This window comes from Aptenodytes patagonicus, chromosome 2, assembly GCF_965638725.1.
Source record: "Aptenodytes patagonicus chromosome 2, bAptPat1.pri.cur, whole genome shotgun sequence".
In the NCBI taxonomy this organism is placed as follows: Eukaryota; Metazoa; Chordata; class Aves; order Sphenisciformes; family Spheniscidae; genus Aptenodytes; species Aptenodytes patagonicus.
The window spans coordinates 72,723,263-72,744,948 of NC_134950.1; the positions used below are offsets into that span (position 1 = coordinate 72,723,263).

The 21,686-nt window shown below is 42.8% G+C and overlaps 1 protein-coding gene across 1 annotated transcript; it reads left to right on the plus strand.

Annotated features, from left to right (window-relative positions):
• The first annotated feature begins 496 nt into the window (after positions 1-496).
• Positions 497-21,436, plus strand: FH (fumarate hydratase). Its single transcript, XM_076330208.1, has 10 exons — positions 497-628; positions 9,191-9,325; positions 10,056-10,166; positions 12,734-12,910; positions 13,855-14,037; positions 15,013-15,178; positions 17,024-17,227; positions 18,347-18,474; positions 19,874-20,027; positions 21,229-21,436. Exons 1-10 carry the CDS (start codon positions 512-514, stop codon positions 21,369-21,371), a joined length of 1,518 nt encoding a protein of 505 aa, XP_076186323.1. The 5' UTR covers positions 497-511; the 3' UTR covers positions 21,372-21,436.
• The last annotated feature ends 250 nt before the right edge of the window (positions 21,437-21,686 follow it).

Here is a 21,686-nt window from a genome sequence, read left to right on the forward strand (position 1 = left end):
TTGCAGGGGCAGGATGGGAAAAGGGGACTATATCTTGACTTGGCTTTTTTTCATAGAAAGAGCCCTGGCTGTTGTTAAGGGGGCAGGAAATAATGTTTCATACATCTTTAAAAAGATTACAATGAAGCAGAATAAGCTAATACCTTCTTTCCATCGTCGAGAGGTCGCTGTTCCAGTGGCTTCCCCGCTGCCCTTCGCCCAGGGGAGGCGGGTTCTCCTCAGGCCGGGCGGAACCTGCCCTGCGGGCGGGCGCGGGAAGGGGGCGAGGGGCCGCCCTCAGCCTGCCGCGGCGCAAGGCGCCGGCCCCTCGGCCCCGCCCCGCCGCTGAGGCGGTTCTCCCGCGACTGGCTCGCCCGAGCCCGGCTGCCGCCCCGCCCGCCGCAACCGATTGGCGCGGCGGAGCCTCTACGGTGATGGACGCCCTTGCCACCTTGACGCTCGTCCGGGGCGGGCCCGCTCCCTCTCCCCTCCCCGCGGCCAGCCCCCGGCGGTGCTCCCCGCCGCCGTCACCATGCACCGCTCACTCCGCGCCTGTCGCCGCCTGGGCTGCTCCGCAGGCCTCCTCGCGCGCCATCTGCCCCCGCGCGCCGCCGCCGCGGGCTGGGGCCCGCCGCCGCGCGCCGCCATGGTGAGCACGCCGGCGGGGGGGGAGGGGCAGGGGGAGCGGTGACCTCTAACTGCCACTGCCAGCCGCTGCCGCCGTGACTCCTCCCCCTGCGCTCGCCGGCGCTCGCGACCCTCTCTCGGCCCCCCGCGCCGCTCACCGGCCGGAGAGGGGAGGGGGAGCAGGCGCGCGCTGCCTGAGGGAGCGGCGGCCGCCGGCCAGGCTGGGCCGGCCCGGGGGCTTTAATCCGGTGTGTTCCCCCGTGAGGAGGGCGCCGGCAACGGCACCGGGAAGAGGTTGCCGCCGTCCCCTGTCAAGCTTGCGCGGCCGTTTTCCTCTTCCGCCGGGGTAGGCTGCGGGGCTTGTCCCCGCCCGGCGCCGTGCGGCGGAGTGCGCGGGCAGCGCCGGGGCCCGGCTCTGCCGCCGCTCGGCAGCGCTAGCGCACCCAGATTTGCAGCCCCCAGGGGGTGGTTGCTGCCGGGGCGGGCTGGTGGTATCTGCAGCGCGCAGCTGTCCGGGTGCTCTGCCCAGGGGATGAGATTTACGTCCTGAGCACGGCTGTTGGCTGTCTTAGCATGGCTGGGGAGGGGTGGCATCGGGACAGGTAGCCGCGAGAGGTGTTACTGCAGGACTTGCTGTGACAGAGCTGTGGCATGCAGCAGCGCCTTCCACAGAAATTTCAGGGCCTTTCTTAGAGTTGTTGAGGCACAAATGAGAAAAAGCTGTATCCTCACAGAAATGGAGGTATCTGGGAAATCTTTGGGGCTGCCTGAAAGCTAGGGAGCTTTCAGCTGAGAACTGCCTGTGACCTCTAGCAGGCATCCTCAGTTGTTGTTCAGGTATAGTCAGTTCATTGTCAGGCTGAAACGTGAATGGGACTTGTTTATTGTACGTGGCTCAATGTAGAAATGAAAATGCTATTTGAATAAGGAACTCTGAGTCTTAGTGCTAACAACTAGGAAGTTGCATGGAAACCTTAGTCTCGGATGCATCTCTGTAAGTTCACTCCTAAAAACAAGGAGGTAGTGTGAGACTGTTGGAAGAATTCCAGGAGAAAGTAGGGTGTTTAGGATTTGATACTCTTAATAAAATTCACTAGAACATTAGTTCCCCATCTGTGATATTGATTAAGGTATAGAAAATAGCATAAAAACCCCAAGCTTCCAAATGAGTGAGTAAACTGCATGGTGAATGAAACGTACCTGTATAAGAAAGTCTGCTCTGACACAGGTGATGTGACTCATAAACCATTGGCCTCTCAAATAGTTCCCTTTTTTTAATCTTGTGGCATCATCCAAGAAAAACATCATAGATCATGGTCTTCATTTACTTGCTGAAGACCCAGTATTTAAGAAAGGCTGCAGTCTTACCAGAAACATACACGTTTTGATCTTTGCCTGTCAGAAGTATGATCTATCCTGTAAACAGGCATTATTAATTGCTTGAGCTTAACTAACAGCAGTAGTCAGAGCAAAACGTCCCTCAGTGAATTTGGAACTCAAGCAGCCCTTGAATTCTTACAGGAAAACTTTGTATGTTTTTATTTCCAAAAGGAAAATGTACAAAAAAAGTACCAATGAATATTTACATTAAAAAACCCCTACCACTTTTTGATGTTCGCAGAGATTTTTCAGCAGCAGGATTTTGTTTTGGTCTCGTGTAGACACAACCAAACCTGCATGTTGTCCTACGGTATGACTATTGTGCTGCCGTAACTTAGATCTAAATTGCACAAGATGTTTTAAATGGAATTGTGGTCGTAATGTTCTTTCCTTCTTCGGCTGAATGTTGTAAAATATTTGGCTTTGGTTTCTAAAGAGTAAATTTCAGAATTTGTGACTCGATATTATAAAGGAGAAGCGACACTTAAAAATGGAAACATTCATCTGCTAAAGGAGAGCAGTTGAGCACAAATTTCATTTTCTGCTGGCCTTTAAAGATTGGTTTTAACATGCTAAAAATGGTGATTCTTTGAATTGAAATACTTATATCCAAAAGTTGCTGCATCCTTAAATCAGAATGTAATTTTCCACAGGAAACATTATTGCAGCAGTTCTGCCATTTGAATATCTCCAGTGCGTTATGGTGCAATCAGATCTAGCTGATTCGTTCCCTGCAACGAGGCAAAGGTACAGTTACGTTTGCCTAACTGTGTAAGCTTTGGACTATGGGTTCTTGGGATTTTGGGGGGCAGAGCACACCTTGTCAGGCCTCTTAAAAAAAAAAAAAAATTTGTTTTGTAAAGGTGAGGAATAGTAGTTCTGAGCTGAGACTTGCTGTAGCTGTGATAGAAACTAAGCGAGCACAGGAGTTTGCCTTGGCTTGCGGCAGAGTTGCTAGGTCTCCTTTTGGCTTCTCCTGTGGCCCACTGATGTGGGAGAGCTGACACAAGTGAGCTACTGTTGCACCATATTACAGCAGGTTCCCTAGGGCAGGGACCGACTGCAGAAACTGCTTTAGATACAGAAACTGGGACATAAAGCCACTCAAGAGGGTGAATTCCATATAAGGAGTGGGAGAAGCATGTTTTTTACATTAAAATTCAGGTAGTGCATTCTGCAGGCTGCTATGGTAGTCTGAAGGTAGTGATGAAGTTAGTTTAGTTACTTTAATATGTATGAAAAAATTCACTTTGCTTTTTTTCCTAATGTTACTTTTTACTCTGTTAATCAGCTAATGACATTCAGCTTAAAGTTGTTTACCCTGTTAACTTCATTGGAGTTTGTGAGTGTGTGTAACGTGGAATTGGCTAGGGAAGTAATTTTTTTTAGTAACGGGATTTATTTGTTAAAAGGTACTTGTACAAGGAGGTACTGATCCTATTTATCTTTGTTTCACCATTGTTGACATTGGAATTATGTAAGTTTGAGGAATTAATTGCGCAACTGCTAGCTTTTTTGTCTAAAAGGTTACAGGTAGTTTAACTTTTTTATATTGTTTGAGTGTGGATACTTTTGGTGACTCAACCACTGACAATATCAAGAGCTGGGCTTGGAACTGAATTGGTTCTGCTCATCCAGCTCTAGGAAAAGCTTGATGTTGTCTGCTTACACAAGGTGTCCAGATAGCAAAAGCAGGGATTTCAGAGACCATGCATCAGTGATACCTACTGTTGGAATATTAGTATGTGCACAAGCACAGTAACATCCACAAGCACCCCCATTAAACATTTTTGGTAGTAAGATACTAAATAAGCGCTGACTGTGTTCTGTTTCTTGTTAGCATGTAAATGAATGCTAAGTGATTAAAATACGATAAAGAGGATTAGAGAACATAGGAATGGCATACTGGTCCACACTAAGCTTTGTGTTCTTCTGGGGTCAGTGTCTGGGAGAGCATCAACCAAAACACAAGGTGTGGGGAGTGGGACAGCAAGAGCTAACCCTGTTTGTGGGCCAGGCTGCAGTTTCTTTTTGGTCGCATGCACCGTCTACTCTGCAGAAGTGCCCTAAGTGAGCGGGACTGGTGTCTCCGGTACACGACTGCTGGGGTACCTGATGGCAGAGCGTCTCCATCTGGCTGGGAACGCCGGTTAGGACAGTAAAAAGGCTGGGACACCCCCCCACACTACTACCACCTGCAGCTTGCCATCCACGGTGATGTGCACCTGGACAGGCTGCTGCAGAAAGTCAGTGTTGCTGGAGACGGTGTTCTTCCCAATACCCAGCTGTGCTCCTGTCCAAGAAGACGGAGACCCACCAAGCAAGGAGCAAGTAAAACGGACCAAGAAAAGAGAGGAACAGTGTGACTTCAGAAGCGGACACCTAGGGAAGAGTAAGAACTGTGCAAACATACACGATGCTTTCCTCTTACTCTGACCCAGAATCCTCATTTGGCGACAGATGGAGTCCAGCTATCTCACAGGGGGAAAAGGATCATTGCTCATGAATTGGCAGGGCTCATTGAGAGGGCTTTAAACTAGGTTTGAAGGGGGAAGGGGATAAAACCAGGCTCACTAGAGATGAGCCTAGGGGTGGCATGCCAATGCCGGGGGCGAAATCGATAGCCCAGCTCAAGTGCATATACACCAATGCACGCAGCATGGGCGGCAAACAGGAGGAGCTGGAAGCCATTGTGCAGCGGGATAGATATGACTTAGTCGCCATCACAGAAACATGGTGGGGTGACTCTCACGATTGGAGTGCTGCAATGGATGGCTATAGACTCTTCAGAAGGGACAGGCGAGGAAGGAGAGGCGGTGGGGTGGCCCTGTACGTTAGGGAGTGTTTCAATTGTCTAGAGTTCAACGATTGTGATGATGATACGGTTGAGTGTTTATGGGTAAGGATGAGGGGGAAGGCCAACGAGGCAGATATCCTGCTGGGAGTCTGTTATAGACCACCCAACCAGGATGAAGGGGCGGATGAAGCATTCTACAAGTGGCTGGCAGAAGTCTCTCAATCGCTAGCCCTTGTTCTCGTGGGGGACTTCAACTTCCCGGACGTCTGCTGGAAATACAACACGGCAGAGAGGAAGCAGTCTAGGAGGTTCCTGGAGTGTGTGGAAGACAACTTCCTGACACAGCTGGTAAGTGAGCCTACCAGGGGAGGTGCCTCGCTCGACCTGCTGTTTACAAACAGAGAAGGACTGGTGGGAGATGTGGTGGTCGGAGGCCGTCTTGGGCTTAGCGACCGTGAAATGGTAGAATTCTCGATTCTTGGTGAAGTATGGAGAGGGGCCAGCAAAACCGCAACCATGGACTTCCGGAGGGCGGACTTTGGCCTGTTCAGGGCACTGGTTGAGAGAGTCCCTTGGGAGACGGTCCTGAAGGGCAAAGGGGTCCAGGAAGGCTGGACGATCTTCAAGAAGGAAGTCTTAAAGGTGCAGGAGCAGGCTTGTCCCCATGTGCTGTAAGAAGAACGGGCGGGGAAGACGACCAGCCTGGCTGAACGGGGAGCTTTTGCTGGGACTCAGGAAAAAAAGGAGAGTTTACCGCTTGTGGAAGAAGAGGCAGGCAACTCAAGAAGAGTACAGGGATCTTGTTAGGTTGTGCAGAGAGGAAATGAGAAAGGCAAAAGCCCAGCTAGAACGCAATCTGGCTGCTGTCGTTAAAGACAACAAAAAGTGTTTTTACAAATATATTAATGACAAGAAGAGAGCCAAGGAGAATCTCCATCCTTTATTGGATGCGGGGGGGAATGTTGTCACCGAGGATGAGGAAAAGGCTGAGGTACTCAATGCCGCCTTTGCCTCAGTCTTTAACAGGCAGACCAGTTATCCTCAGGGTACTCGGCCCCCTGAGCTGGAAGACAGGGACGGCGAGCAGGATGAACCCCCCATAATCCAAGAAGAAGCAGTCAATGACCTGCTACACCACCTGGATGCTCACAAGTCTATGGGGCTGGATGGGATCCACCTGAGAGTGCTGAGGGAGCTGGCGGAGGAGCTCACCAAGCCACTCTCCATCATTTATCAGCAGTCCTGGTTAACGGGGGAGGTCCCGGACGACTGGAGGCTTGCCAATGTGACACCCATCTACAAGAAGGGCCGGAAGGAGGATCCGGGGAACTACAGGCCTGTCAGCCTGACCTCGGTGCCGGGGAAGATTATGGAGCGGTTCATCTTGAGGGCGCTCACAAGGCATGTGCGGGACAGCCAGGGGATCAGGCCCAGCCAGCATGGATTCATGAGAGGCAGGTCCTGCTTGACCAACCTGATCTCCTTCTATGACCAGGTGACCCGCCTAGTGGATGAGGGAAAGGCTGTGGATGTGGTCTACCTGGACTTCAGCAAGGCCTTTGACACTGTCTCCCACAGCATTCTTCTAGAGAAGCTGGCGGCTCATGGCTTAGACAGGTGTGCTCTTCGCTGGGTCAAAAACTGGCTGGACGGCCGGGCCCAGAGAGTTGTGGTGAATGGAGTTACATCCAGTTGGCGGCCGGTCACGAGCGGTGTTCCCCAGGGCTCAGTACTGGGGCCGGTCTTGTTCAATATCTTTGTCAATGATCTGGATGAGGGGATCAAGTGCACCCTCAGTAAGTTTGCAGACGACACCAAGTTGGGCGGGAGTGTTGATCTGCTCGAGGGTAGGAAGGCTCTGCAGAGGGACCTGGACAGGCTGGATCGATGGGCCGAGGCCAACTGTATGAGATTCAACAAGGCAAAGTGCCGGGTCCTGCACTTTGGCCACAACAACCCCATGCAGCGCTACAGGCTTGGGGAAGAGTGGCAGGAAAGCTGCCTGGCGGAAAAGGACCTGGGGGTGTTGGTTGACAGCTGGCTGAACATGAGCCGGCAGTGTGCCCAGGTGGCCAAGAAGGCCAATGGCATCCTGGCCTGTATCAGACATAGTGTGGCCAGCAGGAGTAGGGAAGTGATCGTGCCCCTGTACTCGGCACTGGTGAGGCCGCACCTTGAATACTGTGTTCAGTTTTGGGCCCCTCACTACAAGAAGGACATTGAGGTGTTAGAGCGTGTCCAGAGAAGGGCAACGAGGCTGGTGAGGGGTCTGGAGAACAAGTCTTCTGAGGAGCGGCTGAGGGAACTGGGGTTGTTTAGCCTGGAGAAAAGGAGGCTGAGGGGAGACCTCATCGCTCTCTGCAACTACCTGAAAGGAGGTTGTAGTGAGGTGGGTGTCAGTCTCTTCTCCCAAGTAACTAGTGATAGGACGAGAGGAAAAGGCCTCAAGTTGTGCCAGGGGAGGTTTAGATTGGACGTGAGGAAAAATTTCTTTCCTGAAAGAGTGGTTAAACATTGGAACAGGCTGCCCGGGGAAGTGGTTGAGTCCCCATCCCTGGAGGTATTTAAAAGATGTGTAGATGAGGCGCTTAGGGAGATGGTTTAGTGGGCCTGGTGGTGTTGGGTCGATGGTTGGACTCGATGATCTTAGAGGTCTTTTCCAACCTTAATGATTCTATGATTCTATGATTCTCATTTTCACATCAGGGGATTTCCCGAGTCTGTGGTTTGTCTGTATAATAACCCAGTTCAGATCTTTCTTCTGAGTGCTTACCTCACTTTCCCTGAACTTGTGCGGGCTTCTAGCATCCGTAGCATCAGCTGGCAAGGAGTTTCGTCAGTCTGCTACTTGTGTGAAGAGCTGCTTCCTTTTGCTGGCTTTGAACCCGACTCTGACTAGCCTAACATTATGGCTCCTGTTTCTTGTATCGGAAGAGACAGTGAGCAGCTAACACCTATTGCCATTCTACTGATGCTTTTATTGACCTCGGTTTTCCTTCAAACCCCAAGTTGCCTCTTTTCTGAAAGAAAAAGTAGTCTTAAGAAAGCTGTTTCCTACCTTTCATCAGCCTTATTGCCTTTCTTTGAACTGTTTCCAGTAATAAGCTTTTTGGGATGAAAGAACTGAATCTGCACAAAGACTTCAAAGTGTAGATGAACCGTCACGGCAGAGTGATGTTTTTTCTTGTATCCTCTGCTTTTCTTAACAGTTCCTAACGTTTGATTTTCTTCTTTCACTGCACTGCAACACTGACTTGATGCTCATTGCAGGGGGGGTTGGACTAGATGACCTTTAAAGGTCCCTTCCAACCCAAACTATTCTATGATTCTATGATAGAGCTACCCCAAGGACTCGCCCTTGAAGGTCAAGATTAGGTCAGAGCCTGGCACTGTATATGTATGTACCCTACCTATGGAGCTGGGATTGTTTCACTCCATCTATGATTAAGAACTAAAAAAGACTTCCTCCCTTTCCTGAAGACTCTGCAAGAAGGTAACCTCCTCTTCTGGGGAAGGAAAAACACCTTTCTCAAAGAAAATTGGGACTTTGCTGACCAAGGCGTAGGGAGAGGAGGAGTAAACTGCTCTTGCTTCCTGTCCAGTCCCATAATCTTTGTAGAGCTGCATGTGAGTGTGATCACATTGTCACAAATGAATGGGTTGTTTCACAGAAAGTAAAAATTTACTTTTTAGTTGGTGTATGTCAGCTAAAATTAATTTACCTCTGGCTGTGTTAGATAATAATGCATGCTAGGTGTATACATGATACAGAAATACTGCCTTATGTAAATATTGCAGAAAATATACCTAGATGCAGTTTCTTCACGTTGCACAGCTAGGGCAACTGTGTTCCTGGTTTATGAGGCTTAAGAAGATAATTAATTGTCAGTAACTTGGTACTGAATTAGTCAGGTGCTCCCTTCCAGTATTTTTCTTCTGTCCCATGTGCAGTGTGGATTTTGAATAGGATTTGTGTTACATGTATGTTGCCTGGGTGGATTCCACCTGAATTCTTACCGTGGTAGTTCTTCAGTTTGGTTTTAACAAAACACCAATTCTGTAAATTGTAAGATAAGTTACTAATTCTTCGAAAAGAAGAAACCGAGTCTTGCATCAGGATGATGTGTTTCGTACAATGGGCAGCCGAGATCTTAAGCCTTGCAGTGCTGCCTGTCACCACTGGGTCTGCTAGGCTGCATAATGTTAGTAGTTGTGACTTTTAGTGAGGCAGGTGCTCAAACTAGAAAAATGTCTTAACTCTGAAGATATAAAATACCTATGATTAGCTGCGTGTCTTTGTTTTGTTTTTTTCCCACTTCTTGCACATTTTTTTCTTAACTGTATCTGCTTTCAGAAAGGTTGTGCTGTTTACCAGTGTTTGAAATACATTTTTTTCCTTTTCCATAGTCCACTCAAGAGGCTTTTAGGATAGAATATGATACCTTTGGTGAACTGAAGGTCCCAAGTGACAAATACTATGGTGCCCAGACTGTAAGATCTACAATGAACTTCAAGATTGGAGGTGTTTCAGAAAGAATGCCAGTAAGTAATTTAAAGCTGTATTCATTTCTTCTCTTTAAGTATTTTTTGGATGTGAGAGTGAATACCTTCTTCTTAGACTTCTGCTGGGAATATGAGCAACTTTGAATTTTAAAGTTAGAAATTCCATGGCAAGATACTGTTCTGTGGTAGAAATATTTTTTTGTTGCATTTAAATAAATTGAATGTTGCTTTTGAATAATTACTTTATTGTGTTGAATAGAAATCTACCTTTTATTTTTCTGAAGACGAAAGACTGAGTGGAATAACTTGTTTGCTGTAGCGTTATGCAGTTTGTTATTGAAGATGTTCAGTTTAGCATGAGTTGATACGAAGTTACTTTTTCACATGTAGTTGTGCATAAAGCGTTAGTGTGCACACACTTTGTCATGCACTGGTTTTGCATGTACTGAAACATATGTCAGTTTGCCCTCAAAAAGGCTATTTTAGAAATAGAACCAGTTCTCCTTTTCTGTTCATTTTAATGCATGTAATCTTTTTTGATACACAAAGAAAGGATGAGCTGTGTACTGCTTTCCGGACTGCTTGGATAAATGTTGCTGTTAATGGGAGCACAGGTCATGTGACCGGATTGCTCTTTGGTTTGGTTGATGGACTACTGGTGGATTGAAGTTCAGAAGGAGTTTGGCTTAGAACTAGACCTGCACTATAGGTTCCCAAAATGTCCTTTGGGGGGAAGAATGATGTATTTAAACTTACTCTTGTGTCTCAGGTTCAAGTTATACGGGCTTTTGGCATCTTGAAGAGAGCAGCTGCTGAAGTAAATCAAGATTACGGTCTTGACCCAAAGATTGCTAATGCTATCATAAAGGCAGCAAATGAGGTAGGAACAAACTGTTCAAAATGCTAGAACTGTCACTGTATTTTTGTTAAGCTTTTCACAGGAAGTTTGGAGGCTGGGGGAAGACCCCCCTTGCATTTCTCAAATTGTTAGAGGAAGGCATTTATTGTTAGTAAATTTTATTTTTCAGATTGAGAAATCATTTACTCAATATAATGTTTTACTGTTTTACTTCTTATGTTTATAGAAGTGACAGAATGTCCAAATACATTTTGATACTTAAGTTATAAAAACTATGTAATTTTTCCCCTTTATTAAGACTACTCATTACTTGCATAGTGTTGACTCTTACCAGATGAACAGTATAAAAAACCCTAGGAGGGGAATGGAATCTCGGTTCATTCAGCTAATGTGAAGTCTGACATGCCAAATAAAAGCTTTTTTGTTTTGGAAGTCTCCAATCTGTTAAGCAATTGCATCTTGGTAATGTGAAGACCATCTGCAATCTGAGTAGTTTCTCTCTGTTACTAGTCTATTTCCTCTTCGGACTTAAGCGTACTAGTAAATCTGTGCTTTTTAAGTATCGCTTTTATAGCTAAAGAGGACATGATGTGACACACAGAGGCATCTCCTCTTTCTCAGGATAAATGCCACTCAAGTGCACAGAGTTGTGAATGACCATTATTTGAGGGATGGTAATACTAGGTGTGTTGCTTTGTGTAAATCAACATATTTATCTAGAAGCATTGTTTTACAGAGCTTTCTTGTTCTGACTAGCTTCAAAATATTTCAGTATTTGCAGCCTCTTTCTACCAGCTGTAGCACCGTAAGTCCCAAAACCCAAGAGCTTTGGAGAACTCCAGAATATGTCCAGTCTCTTCTTGTGGTTTCTAGGGTTCTAGTTAAAGGTGGATCAGAAATTTTGGTGGCTAAAGGCTACTTATTTTAGATTCATGGGTTCTGGAAGTTGTTTGGGGCTGCTTTGTTGTGTTTTAAAAACACTCCTGCAGTGATAGCCTTTCCCTTACCTCCAAAATAATTTTCTAATATAACTGAAAAAGAAGGAGATACAGCAAGGAATCAAGTTACTCTTGGAGGTGGGAACTTTGCCCCTGTATAAGATGGGAAATAAATAAGATCCTTTCCCAAAAAGCATGATTCCAGGAGGACTAATGTATCCTGATAATCTGGAGATAGTTATCTAGCCTCAGAGTTGTGACAACAGATCCTTTGCTTTGCATTCTCAACTTTCCTGAGGCTAATATGCATGGGGGTGCTACTTCTGAGCACAGATTTTGATACTATCACAAACACATTTAGAAAAATCTCTAAATGCACGTAAGGTTCAACAGGCTCCAAAAAATGTAAATCAAACAGGAGATTATTTGTACCTGTTGTTCTGTTTTGATTTGAGAGAGTAGTTGTCATAGCCTACCTACAGAAGATGTAAGTTGGTATAGTCTTTTTTGGCTGATCAGGACCTTGTTCTCGTGGGTCGTTAGCAAGTCAATACGTATGAAATCTTTTTAAGTCCATGTGATTCTCTTACTTGTTTATATGTGTAACACATTCAGTTACAGTTGAGGTGCAGTAAAGACAGTCACAAGTCCTTTTTAGGCACCTCTCAATTTAAAGCCATGTAGGTCCAGGGCAGTATTAGGGAAAGCATGCCTTACAGAAAGAAGGTGTCTGATACCAGCAACCATCTGCCGGCTCGTTGTGTTGATGCAAAATCTAATGTCTAAAGGTGCAAGAAGTCTGGAACTTCCCTGTATGAAATTTATTTCTGGAGAAATTTCAGAGTCCGATCATACAAATACCATGTACTGCATGTGCATGACAGATGGCCTTTGGCAAAAACACCTCTTCTGGGGAACTCTTTGCCATAAGGAATGGACTTCTGAATGCCTCTAATTCAAATTGTTGTATAGTTGTGATCAGTGGTCGTGATGAAACTGTGCAGCTGTTGAGCTTGATTTCCTAGGAGAAAGCAGTGCACCCATGCTGATGAGGAGTTTGTAAACAGATAAGCGCTGTCCGAAAACTGCTGTTTCTGACACCCAAAGGATGGTCATGAGCCAAGGAGACACACGACACTGAATCAGTGCCCTGAAGCACCTTACGTGCTCTGATTGAGAAACTACTTAAGATATTTTCCTTCCCTGGGAGATCTTAATAAGCTGAGCAAATAACTGTGGAAGGGAGAACCAGCACGTATTACCCCTAGTCCTACCCAGGAAGATTAGAATCCAAATTGCTTTAAAATTTGGGAAGGGAGGGATGTTTTTGGACTTACCTAAGAGATAACCTAAAAGACCTTTTAAAAATCTTTTCTTTCTATGACTGTAGAACATGAAACCAAATTATGTATTTCTCTGTGTTTCAGAATTCAGCATCTTCAAAAAGCATAGCAAAAGTTTTCTTCCCTTTTAATATCTGGTATTACATCAAACTCAATTATTCTGGTATAAATTCACAATTGTTATATGTAGATTTACAAATATAACGGAGAACGTTATTTGAATTATAGCTATAAAATTCTCAGGTTTATGCTTTTTAATTTTTTTTGTGACAGTAGAACAACTTTTCTCTCTCTTTTTCCATTATAGGTAGCCGAAGGAAAATTAAATGATCACTTTCCATTGGTGGTGTGGCAGACTGGGTCTGGAACTCAAACCAATATGAATGTCAATGAAGTCATCAGCAATAGAGCCATTGAGATAATGGGGGGCAAACTGGGGAGCAAAAACCCAGTACATCCGAATGATCATGTTAACAAAAGCCAGGTCGTTATACTTGTATTATACTTCTTTTAATGTCAAAAGTATTTTTTTTTAATTGTGAATTTTGAATTCTCTTACAGCCACTGTTTAGATTTTTGTTTTTTTAAAAAAAAGGAGTTTTGTGTACAGCTTTGGCAACAATTTTCCATGTTTTTCAGTATAAATGAACTTTAAAATGTTGGTCAGTGACAGTATGAGCTTTTTAGATTAAAAATTTTGAACTCATTCACGACAGATGAATTCACACATGATGTAGTGGGCAGAGGTGGCCTGGTGACAACCACTGCTACTGAAACAGTCTTAAAGAAGTTAAATATAGATCCAGTTTCTAAAGGTTGGATACTTGTAACTGTTATCTCCATAATGCATTACATAAAGCGTGTAGAAAGAATAATAAAATGGCTAAAGTACTGTAATGGGTAATTTTTCCCCAAGGATCGTGGTAGACCTTTTTATTATGCTTCATTCAATGTTTCCTTCAAATTAACTGAAGTTTAAGCCACTGATTTGGTTGTATCCCTTTCTGATCTTTTGTGCTTACTCAATATCCTGTTAACTACGGTTTTAACATTATCAAAGCAACATGTAGGTGTTTTAAAGTCACCTACAATTGTTTTAAAATCATCCATCCATTTGTTACCTGTCTCATAACTACTATAGTAATTATTTTTCTTTTTTTTGTCCCAATGTTGTTGTGAACAATCTACTCAAGTTAACTTTCTGTGGGTATAGTTATAAAAAGTTGACTTTTTCAATAAGGTACTGGACTGGAATTTGGAAGATTTGATTATTCCTGCAGATTGACTTGTGGAACATTCCTAAGTTGCTTACTCTTAGTTTAGTTTCTTCTTGTTTATAAAATAAAGAGAATAAAGCCATACATGTACATCTTACAGCAACAATGGTGAGAAAAGCTTGTAAATAAATTTCTTGAACTTCCTTCACAGAGTTCAAATGACACTTTCCCAACGGCAATGCATATTGCTGCTGCCCAGGAGGTTAATGAGGTGTTGTTACCTGGACTAAAGAAGCTACAGAATGCACTTGAAGCGAAATCGAAAGAGTTTTCCCAAATCATAAAAATAGGACGCACTCATACACAAGATGCTGTTCCTCTTACGCTTGGACAGGTAAAAAAAAAAAAGCCAAATTATGCATTTGCTTGAAAAATTCTTGTAAATATATTGGAGGAAACTGAGGCAAACTTGAGGATGCCGAAATTAAGTTGATAGTTCAAGATAAATTACAGGAAACTGGCTGAATCTCAGTCAAGAGCATTTTCATCTTTATTGGGGTTTGCTGGATGCTGTACTCTAATAACTGCATCATAAATTTTCTTAATTTTTTCCCATGTTTGTTTTACTTCTAACAGTAGTAAGATGTAAGTGATTTTTAAAAGATGTTCCATTACCAAATAACACAAAGTGATATTTCTGTTACACTGACATTGGAAGGAAGAAGGTAGGTAGTCTGTAATCTGTAAGCTTACATAAATGAGGTTTTGCCAACACACAAAACTACTAAGTATTTTGAACGAAAATCTTTTATATATGATCATATATGTATATATGAGATAGCAAATCTTAGTTATCATAAGCCATTCTTGACAATATATTACGTTAATTTGGTAATGAATTAACTTAAACTGAATTGATAAAAATCCATGTAAAATTTGTGGATTTTTTCCAAGAATGCACAGGTGGGGTTTTTACTAACTAAAATTAAGTGAACAAGGCCCAAGATCCGTTTCTCTAATTGTACCTTGAGAACATTAGTTTAATCTGAGAGCTGATTTACCTTGGATTCAGATCCTGTTAAGTACACAACTGAGATAAAAGGCAAGAGAAAGATGTATTGTGTATACATTTTTATATATGTCGGTTGTTTTTATGTGTAATTGTTTGTAGTGTGAGAGCAGTCTTCTAATATATATGTAAACTTTCCCTCTTAATGAAGACATGCTAAGATTCAGCATTTGGGTAAAGTTCAGTGCCTTCAGGTTTTTAAAGAAACTAGTCCAATCACGTTAAAAGTCTAAATAATTCTAGATGCTTATTCTTGGTTGTTGTCTTTGTTCCTTTATTTTGTCCTCCTTTCTTTCAAAGGAATTTAGTGGCTACGTGCAACAAATTAAATACGGTGTGACTAGGATTGAGTCAACCATGCCAAGAGTGTATCAACTGGCAGCTGGCGGGACTGCAGTTGGTACAGGATTAAACACAAGAATTGGCTTTGCTGAGAAAGTTGCTGCTAAAGTGGCTGAACTGACGGGTGAGGAATGATATTTCGGAGTTAATCAGTAAAGCAGTATATGTAACATACAGTCAAATTCAAACAAAATCTTTCAGTTTCCATACTTCTCGTAAGCTCAAATTGTATTTATATTTTAACATGAAGCTTTCTGTTAATGCCGTATGTTATATGCCTTATACTTAGGATTTTTCATGCAATGTATTTTTATAATTATACTCAGTGCATTGAAAGTGACTGAAATTACTGTGTTTTTCTGAGCAAGGCTTATTGGAGATGGATACAGTTTCAAGCTCCTATTATCAGCCCAGCTATAATGCTCCTGTCTTGATCTTTGCTCCTCTGGCTCCCTTAATCTACAGTGACTTGGCACAAAAGAAGGGGAAAAAACCCTCCCGAAGCCACTATGTTTTTTCATGTGAAAGAGTAAAAGTTAGCTTTTTTGATTTTTTTGATGCTGTCTTTATAGATCTTAAAACTTAATTTACAGAGCCATTGAGTATTTTTGAGCTGTAAACCAGATCTTGTGTGTCACAGTATCAGTTTTTAAAATGCCTCCAAAATCAATGTGTACGTCTGTCATTTAATTTTGCTGTAAAACCTGAAACTGCTTATCAACAGTATTTTTGTTTTAATGGATCTATTATTCACTGTCTTGTAGAGGGTCAAGACTTTCTTGTACCCTGAGGGGAAAGAAGTAACTTGTCATAAGCAACAGCTGCTGAGAAGCAGTACAGGCCTTGTTTTGGTGCTTGAAGAAGCCATCGGAGGTGCTAGGAAGCTCTCCCATCTTAATGCTTGTTAGGTGTACCATATGGGCAGGTTGTACGAGTTTAAAACAAGTAGGGCAGACTATTGAAGTTCCAGATGTTCTTACAGGGGAAGTTTATTGGCAAAGGCAAAAGGGAAAGTTTGGGATGATCTCTGCAACTGAGAACGCAGCTATGTAATTCAGAAGGCCATGCATATTGGGTGGGGTCTGGTGTTTGGCAGGAACTGCAGAACACTAGAAATTATGGGGGTTATGCTGCTCTTGTTTGAACTGGTAACGTAAGCTCAGACCAGTAGTTTCATGGGGCAGAAGTCCAGCCCGCCGTCGGTCCTTAGTGATGTCCATTACCACTAAAAAAATTCTGCTGAGACTTTTCTTCTAGGGCAAAACCCTGAAGAAATGTTTTTCATTGTGGAACCTAGCCTTAAATCTCAGGCATTTAATTAATGTAAACAGAGCTGTTGCTTCCATTGCTCCTGTGCTCTTGCTGTTGGCAGCAGTTTCAGGCATCCTCCCAAGTCTGAATCAGCTTTCACATGTTCTGTCCGGTTTGTTGTTCCCTTCCAGTGTTGATACTTGGATGCATCTTTTTTCTTTAAGCAGCCAATTCCATTGTGATTACTTTTTATTTATCCTAATGTCTGCACTGTGCTGCAAACCCCTCTACTTTCATAAATGGGAGAAAGCATTCTGGCAACCAACGATCTAAAGTATCTAACTTGATTTAATGGAAGAAATATGTAAGTTTGGGCTAACTTGTAGGAGATTCTTGACATTCACAAAGTACTGTGGTGCAAAGCAATGCTTAGTATGCAACGCAGAATGAAAGCTTGACATTTGTACCTTTGTTGTGGGCAGATGGGCAAATTTCATATTCTTCTGTATTTTAGTGACTTCTATTGTGTCTTTTGTATTGAATTTAGTCTGTTTAAGAAATATGTTTGTGAGGAAAAGTCTAGAGAAGAGGGATGATCTTACAGTGCTGTTAATATTTTTATTATTATTATTTATTAAGCTAATGATGTGTTTGATTACCTGGTTTATGCCTGCAAGGAAGTGCCTCACTGGTTTAATATTTCCTGCCCTCCCTGTAGGTTTGCCTTTTGTCACTGCTCCAAATAAGTTTGAAGCTCTTGCGGCTCACGATGCTCTAGTTGAACTCAGTGGAGCTATGAACACAGTGGCATGTAGTCTGATGAAAATAGCTAATGATATTCGTTTCCTGGGTTCTGGACCACGCTCTGGACTAGGAGAACTCATCCTGCCTGAAAATGAACCAGGAAGCAGCATCATGCCAGGTACAGAGAAAACATACAGAGAAAAATTGCCTGTTTCTTTTGTTTTGGACCACTCACTCTTAACAGATATTTGCCAAACAAATGTCAATAAGTCCATGATTCAACACTTCTGTCAGTTTTTCTCTTCTGCCATATTTTACCAAAATTTGTGTTCATAAAACTTGCTTGCACCACTGTTTGTTGGGAAGTACTTGGCAGAGAGTAGTATCTGTAAACATATAATATGACTTTATTAATACAAGCATACTTCTCAAAACCTTCTTTCAGAATTGCAAGATCTCTACAGTTTTTGTGTAAAGACTTTTCTGAGACAAGCTTTGAATGATCTAATCTATGAATTACTACTTAGCATGATACGCGTTGCGTACTCACATACTCTCTTCTGCAGTGATCCCAGCATATGGGAGGATAAGAAAGGAAGGAATAGTATTAGTAATCACTCCTTGCCCCTCTCATAAAAAAGTATGTGTATGTGAATATTGTACATCCAAAACTATTCTAAGCATATTCTTCCTGTATGATAAATTACAAAAGAAACAGGTCGTAAGTATATTTGGCTTTCAAAAAAGCAAATAATGAATGCTCTTATTAGGATTATTTCTAGAAATGAAAGCAACCATAAAACTTTCTTGTTAGGAGGCCACTCTAATTTGTTTGGTTGGTTTTTTTTCTCCTGATAAACAGAGTGTATTAATTTTATTACCAAATAATTCTAACAAATTAGTAATACTTTTCTTATGTTGACTGAGATTTGGTAATGATTTACCAGAAATGCCTACTTACACGAATAAAGACAGGTTATAATCTCAAGAACTGTGGTAGTTAACAGCTGCTTAGCTCACGCACATTTTATCCAGCTCTCAAAGTCTTGGTAGCTTGCTAAAGCAGCCATAGCTGCTTTAAAAATCCTAGCTGAATTACTGGAATAGTACAGTGAATTTAGTATCATTTATGGAAATTACTTCTTTTCTGTGGTGCACAGATACAGATGAGTAAGACGTTACCTCTTACAAAACATCTTCTGTTGAATGTGATTTGGTAAATGAGGGGAGGTACTGATTTTTTTTAATTTTTATTTTTTCTTCTTCGGTAACCTTTTTCTCTCCCTTCCACAACCAGGAAAAGTGAACCCTACTCAGTGTGAAGCTGTAACCATGGTGGCAGCCCAAGTTATGGGAAACCATGTTGCTGTTACTGTAGGAGGTAGCAATGGACACTTCGAACTGAATGTTTTTAAGCCCATGATGGTAAGTTCATAAAGTTTTAAGTATCTAGGACTTCTAAAATCATCGTTTGTACAATTGGATAAATCAGGGGGGAAAAAACTCAGTGAATAATTGGTCAATACAAGCACCAGAGAAGGTGATGAAAATGTGAGAACAAATTTTATTCTTTTGTATGGTAAGTCCTCGTTACTTTGACAGGGAACTGGCAATGTTTTTTACATGAAACTATCTTATGCAGATAAGCTTTTATGTTAAAAATGTGTGCTTATCGTCAGTCTAAGAAAGCAGGGAGAGAGGAACACAGGGACAAAATTTTGTCCAAAGCTGAAAAGAATTTGGTATTTTAGCTAAAAATGAGGATTTTTTTCTTTAGCAACTATCTGCTACTGATTTCTGTTACTGCTGAATACTAAAGGATTACATGCTTTTGGCAAGTGAGTCGTGTAAAATTGTAAATGGTTAGTCTTAGACTTCAGTATTTAAAATAATGGCTGCCTTCTACAGTGTGAGCAAGATACACCAAGATACATACTGTGTGTAAGATGTTGAATGAATAGTATAGCTGTTAGTGTAGGGATGAGAGTTTAAAAAGAATGCAGGTGACTTGTGGAAAAGATCCTAATATTAAATAGAAATAAAAAGAAAGTTTTTGAGATTTTTGTCATCTTGTTAGAAATAAGAGGCACAAAGGAAGCGGCATGTCATACGTTATTTTTCGACACAGCCTATACTGACTGATACTGCTTTTTTTTTATTATGCTAGTAAGAAATGATTGAAAAGAAAATGAAATCTTATAATAAAATTGGTATTTGTCTCTTCCTTACTGTGTCTGTTTAGGGTACTGCTTTTTTCCCCTCCATCCGAACAAACTACTTCTAAGCATACAGCACCTGGTTTTGAGAAAAAAAAAAAAAATCCTATTGAACAGCCAAGAGATGTGTCTGGCAGAGGATAAATTTTGATAGAAACAAACACCTCTCCAAAAAAAAAAAAAGAGTGGCATGTTATGGATTGTCAAAATAGAGGACTAATGCCAGACATTATTGTACTTTATGTTTTTAGATGTCTTCTCTTGATCGGTACCCGAGGGGGAAAATGACAACGAATCAAATGCCTTCATATATTTTTTACTTGGTTATTTGTGAGCTGTTATAACAAAATGATTATACACATTGTGGTCTTAGTGCAAGAGTTCTGCTGTTGAGTGCTTCTCACAAATTCCTTTGAATAGGAGTGGCTGAGCTCACCCTGCAGAAGGAGGAGAGTGTATTATTTACTGTACTCCTTTTCTACAAACGGCCCGTTAAAGCAGTGGATATTGCCGGGGGTGGGGGGGGCACTGCTGTTGAACAAATGTGCCAGACTGTGCAACTATTAATGTCTGAATGTAATAGTTGGTATTTCTTTCTTTTTTGTTAGATTAAAAATGTTTTAAACTCTGCAAGACTACTTGGAGACGTTTGTGTTTCTTTCACCGACAACTGTGTAGTTGGAATCCAAGCCAATACAGACAGAATCAACAAACTAATGAGTGAATCTCTGATGTTGGTAACAGCACTTAATCCGCATATAGGTAGGTTTAAGGCTCAGAAACTTCTCACAACATTATACTGAAATATTTTTGCGGTAACATTATTTTGCACACATTAGTTGTATTGTCACAATGTTTAGGAGACCAAGTCGCAGCTCAGGCCAAAAGTTAATTTACTTTAATGTCACCGACTAGAATTACTGGTGACAAAGGTGTGTCCTCCTTGCAGTGGCCATACCAGTGCATTATAAAAATAATTCTGATGAGAGTCGGAAAAAAAAAAAGGGAGATTGGGAGAATTTGCGTACCTGTTGTCCTGATTGGACCGCTACTAATGAAAAGTGAAAAGATTACGGGATTTTTTTTTCTTTAAAAAGGAGAAAGTCACATAAAACTTTGATCTAAATGCATTAAGACCAGAATAACAGAATTTACCTTCACTATAAGTGAGGAGTTGGTGTAAACATTAGGTGCCCACTCACTGCAAGTAGAGTCAAGCAGCAGTGTTACCGTGAGTCGGCAGATGGAAAAACTCTCCAAGACTCAATTTGGAGTTTTAGAAAGCAGGCATCCTTTATTGCGGCGCCGGGTGCTAGGTGGAATTTCCACAAATCAAGCACACCTATGCCGACTTCACCGTTACATTTATACACAAAAATTACAAGGTAGTACACTCCCGGTTACAATGATTGGTTAGTGATTTGCATATAATTATACTATCTGCTGTGTCATTCTCTTCTGCTACTACGCTTGCGCAGGGGAAGGGTCTTCACCTGGGCAAGGGTCTTCTTGACCTGTGGGTGTGTTTTTTAGTATTATAATGAAGACAGTTCACTTCAGGATACCTTAAAAGTAAGTTTTGTTGCCAAGTTAGCCAGATATCCATCTACCTTGTCAGGTTGTCAAATAACTCATCCCATATACAATGGAACCTAGGGGATCTAGTTACGGTCCAGAGAATAAGGACTTCAAGCCACACAGCCTCGGATAACAAATAGCACAGCAACCCATACGTAACGCTAACATAGAGGCTAACTTCTTGAAATCAAGATGTTCTTATAGTTGATTATTTCACAACCAAACATAGAAAGATTCAGTAAAACTTAAGATAATCTTCAACGTTAGTAGCGGTGTCCAGCACACCAGTTCCCCGGGGGCCAGGTGCCCTACCTAGGTTTTTCGCACCTCTAGCAAATCTTCTGGAACTGCCAGTGGCTGACTTGTTCCTTGCGTTTTGTTACAGGATACGATAAAGCAGCCAAGATTGCCAAAACGGCGCACAAGGAAGGGACAACGTTAAAAGAAGCGGCCATCAAGCTGGGATTCCTCACCTCAGACCAGTTTGATCAGTGGGTGAAGCCTAAAGAGATGTTGGGTCCTCAGTAACTGCTTTAAAAAAGTGAAAAAAAAAAAGGTGTTCTTAACGTAACAAGTAAAGGAAATAAAACAAATACGGTGTGCACGCTTTTGTTTCCCCGCCCGCGCCTGGCTCCCCGCCGCGGGGCGCTCGGGGCGCGACGGGACGGGCGCGGCCCCGCCCCCGCAGACCGGCCGGCCGCCGCCGGGGCCCTTCCCGTCGGTTCCGGGCAGCGCCCCCAGGTGGCCAGCGGCAGCTCGCCGCCGCGGAGGGGAGGGCGGAAGGGCGGGGGCGCGCCGCCGTGCTAGTGCTTCCGCCTTCGCCGCGGCCCCGCCTTGGGGGCG

Coding starts and splice junctions, on each gene's coding strand:
- FH (XM_076330208.1), top strand. CDS start 512: ATGCACCGCTCACTCCGCGCCTGTCGCCGCCTGGGCTGCTCCGCAGGC. Junction 629..9,190: donor CGCCGCCGCGCGCCGCCATG/GTGAGCACGCCG, acceptor CCTTTTCCATAG/TCCACTCAAGAGGCTTTTAG. Junction 17,228..18,346: donor AGGAAGCAGCATCATGCCAG/GTACAGAGAAAA, acceptor TTCCACAACCAG/GAAAAGTGAACCCTACTCAG.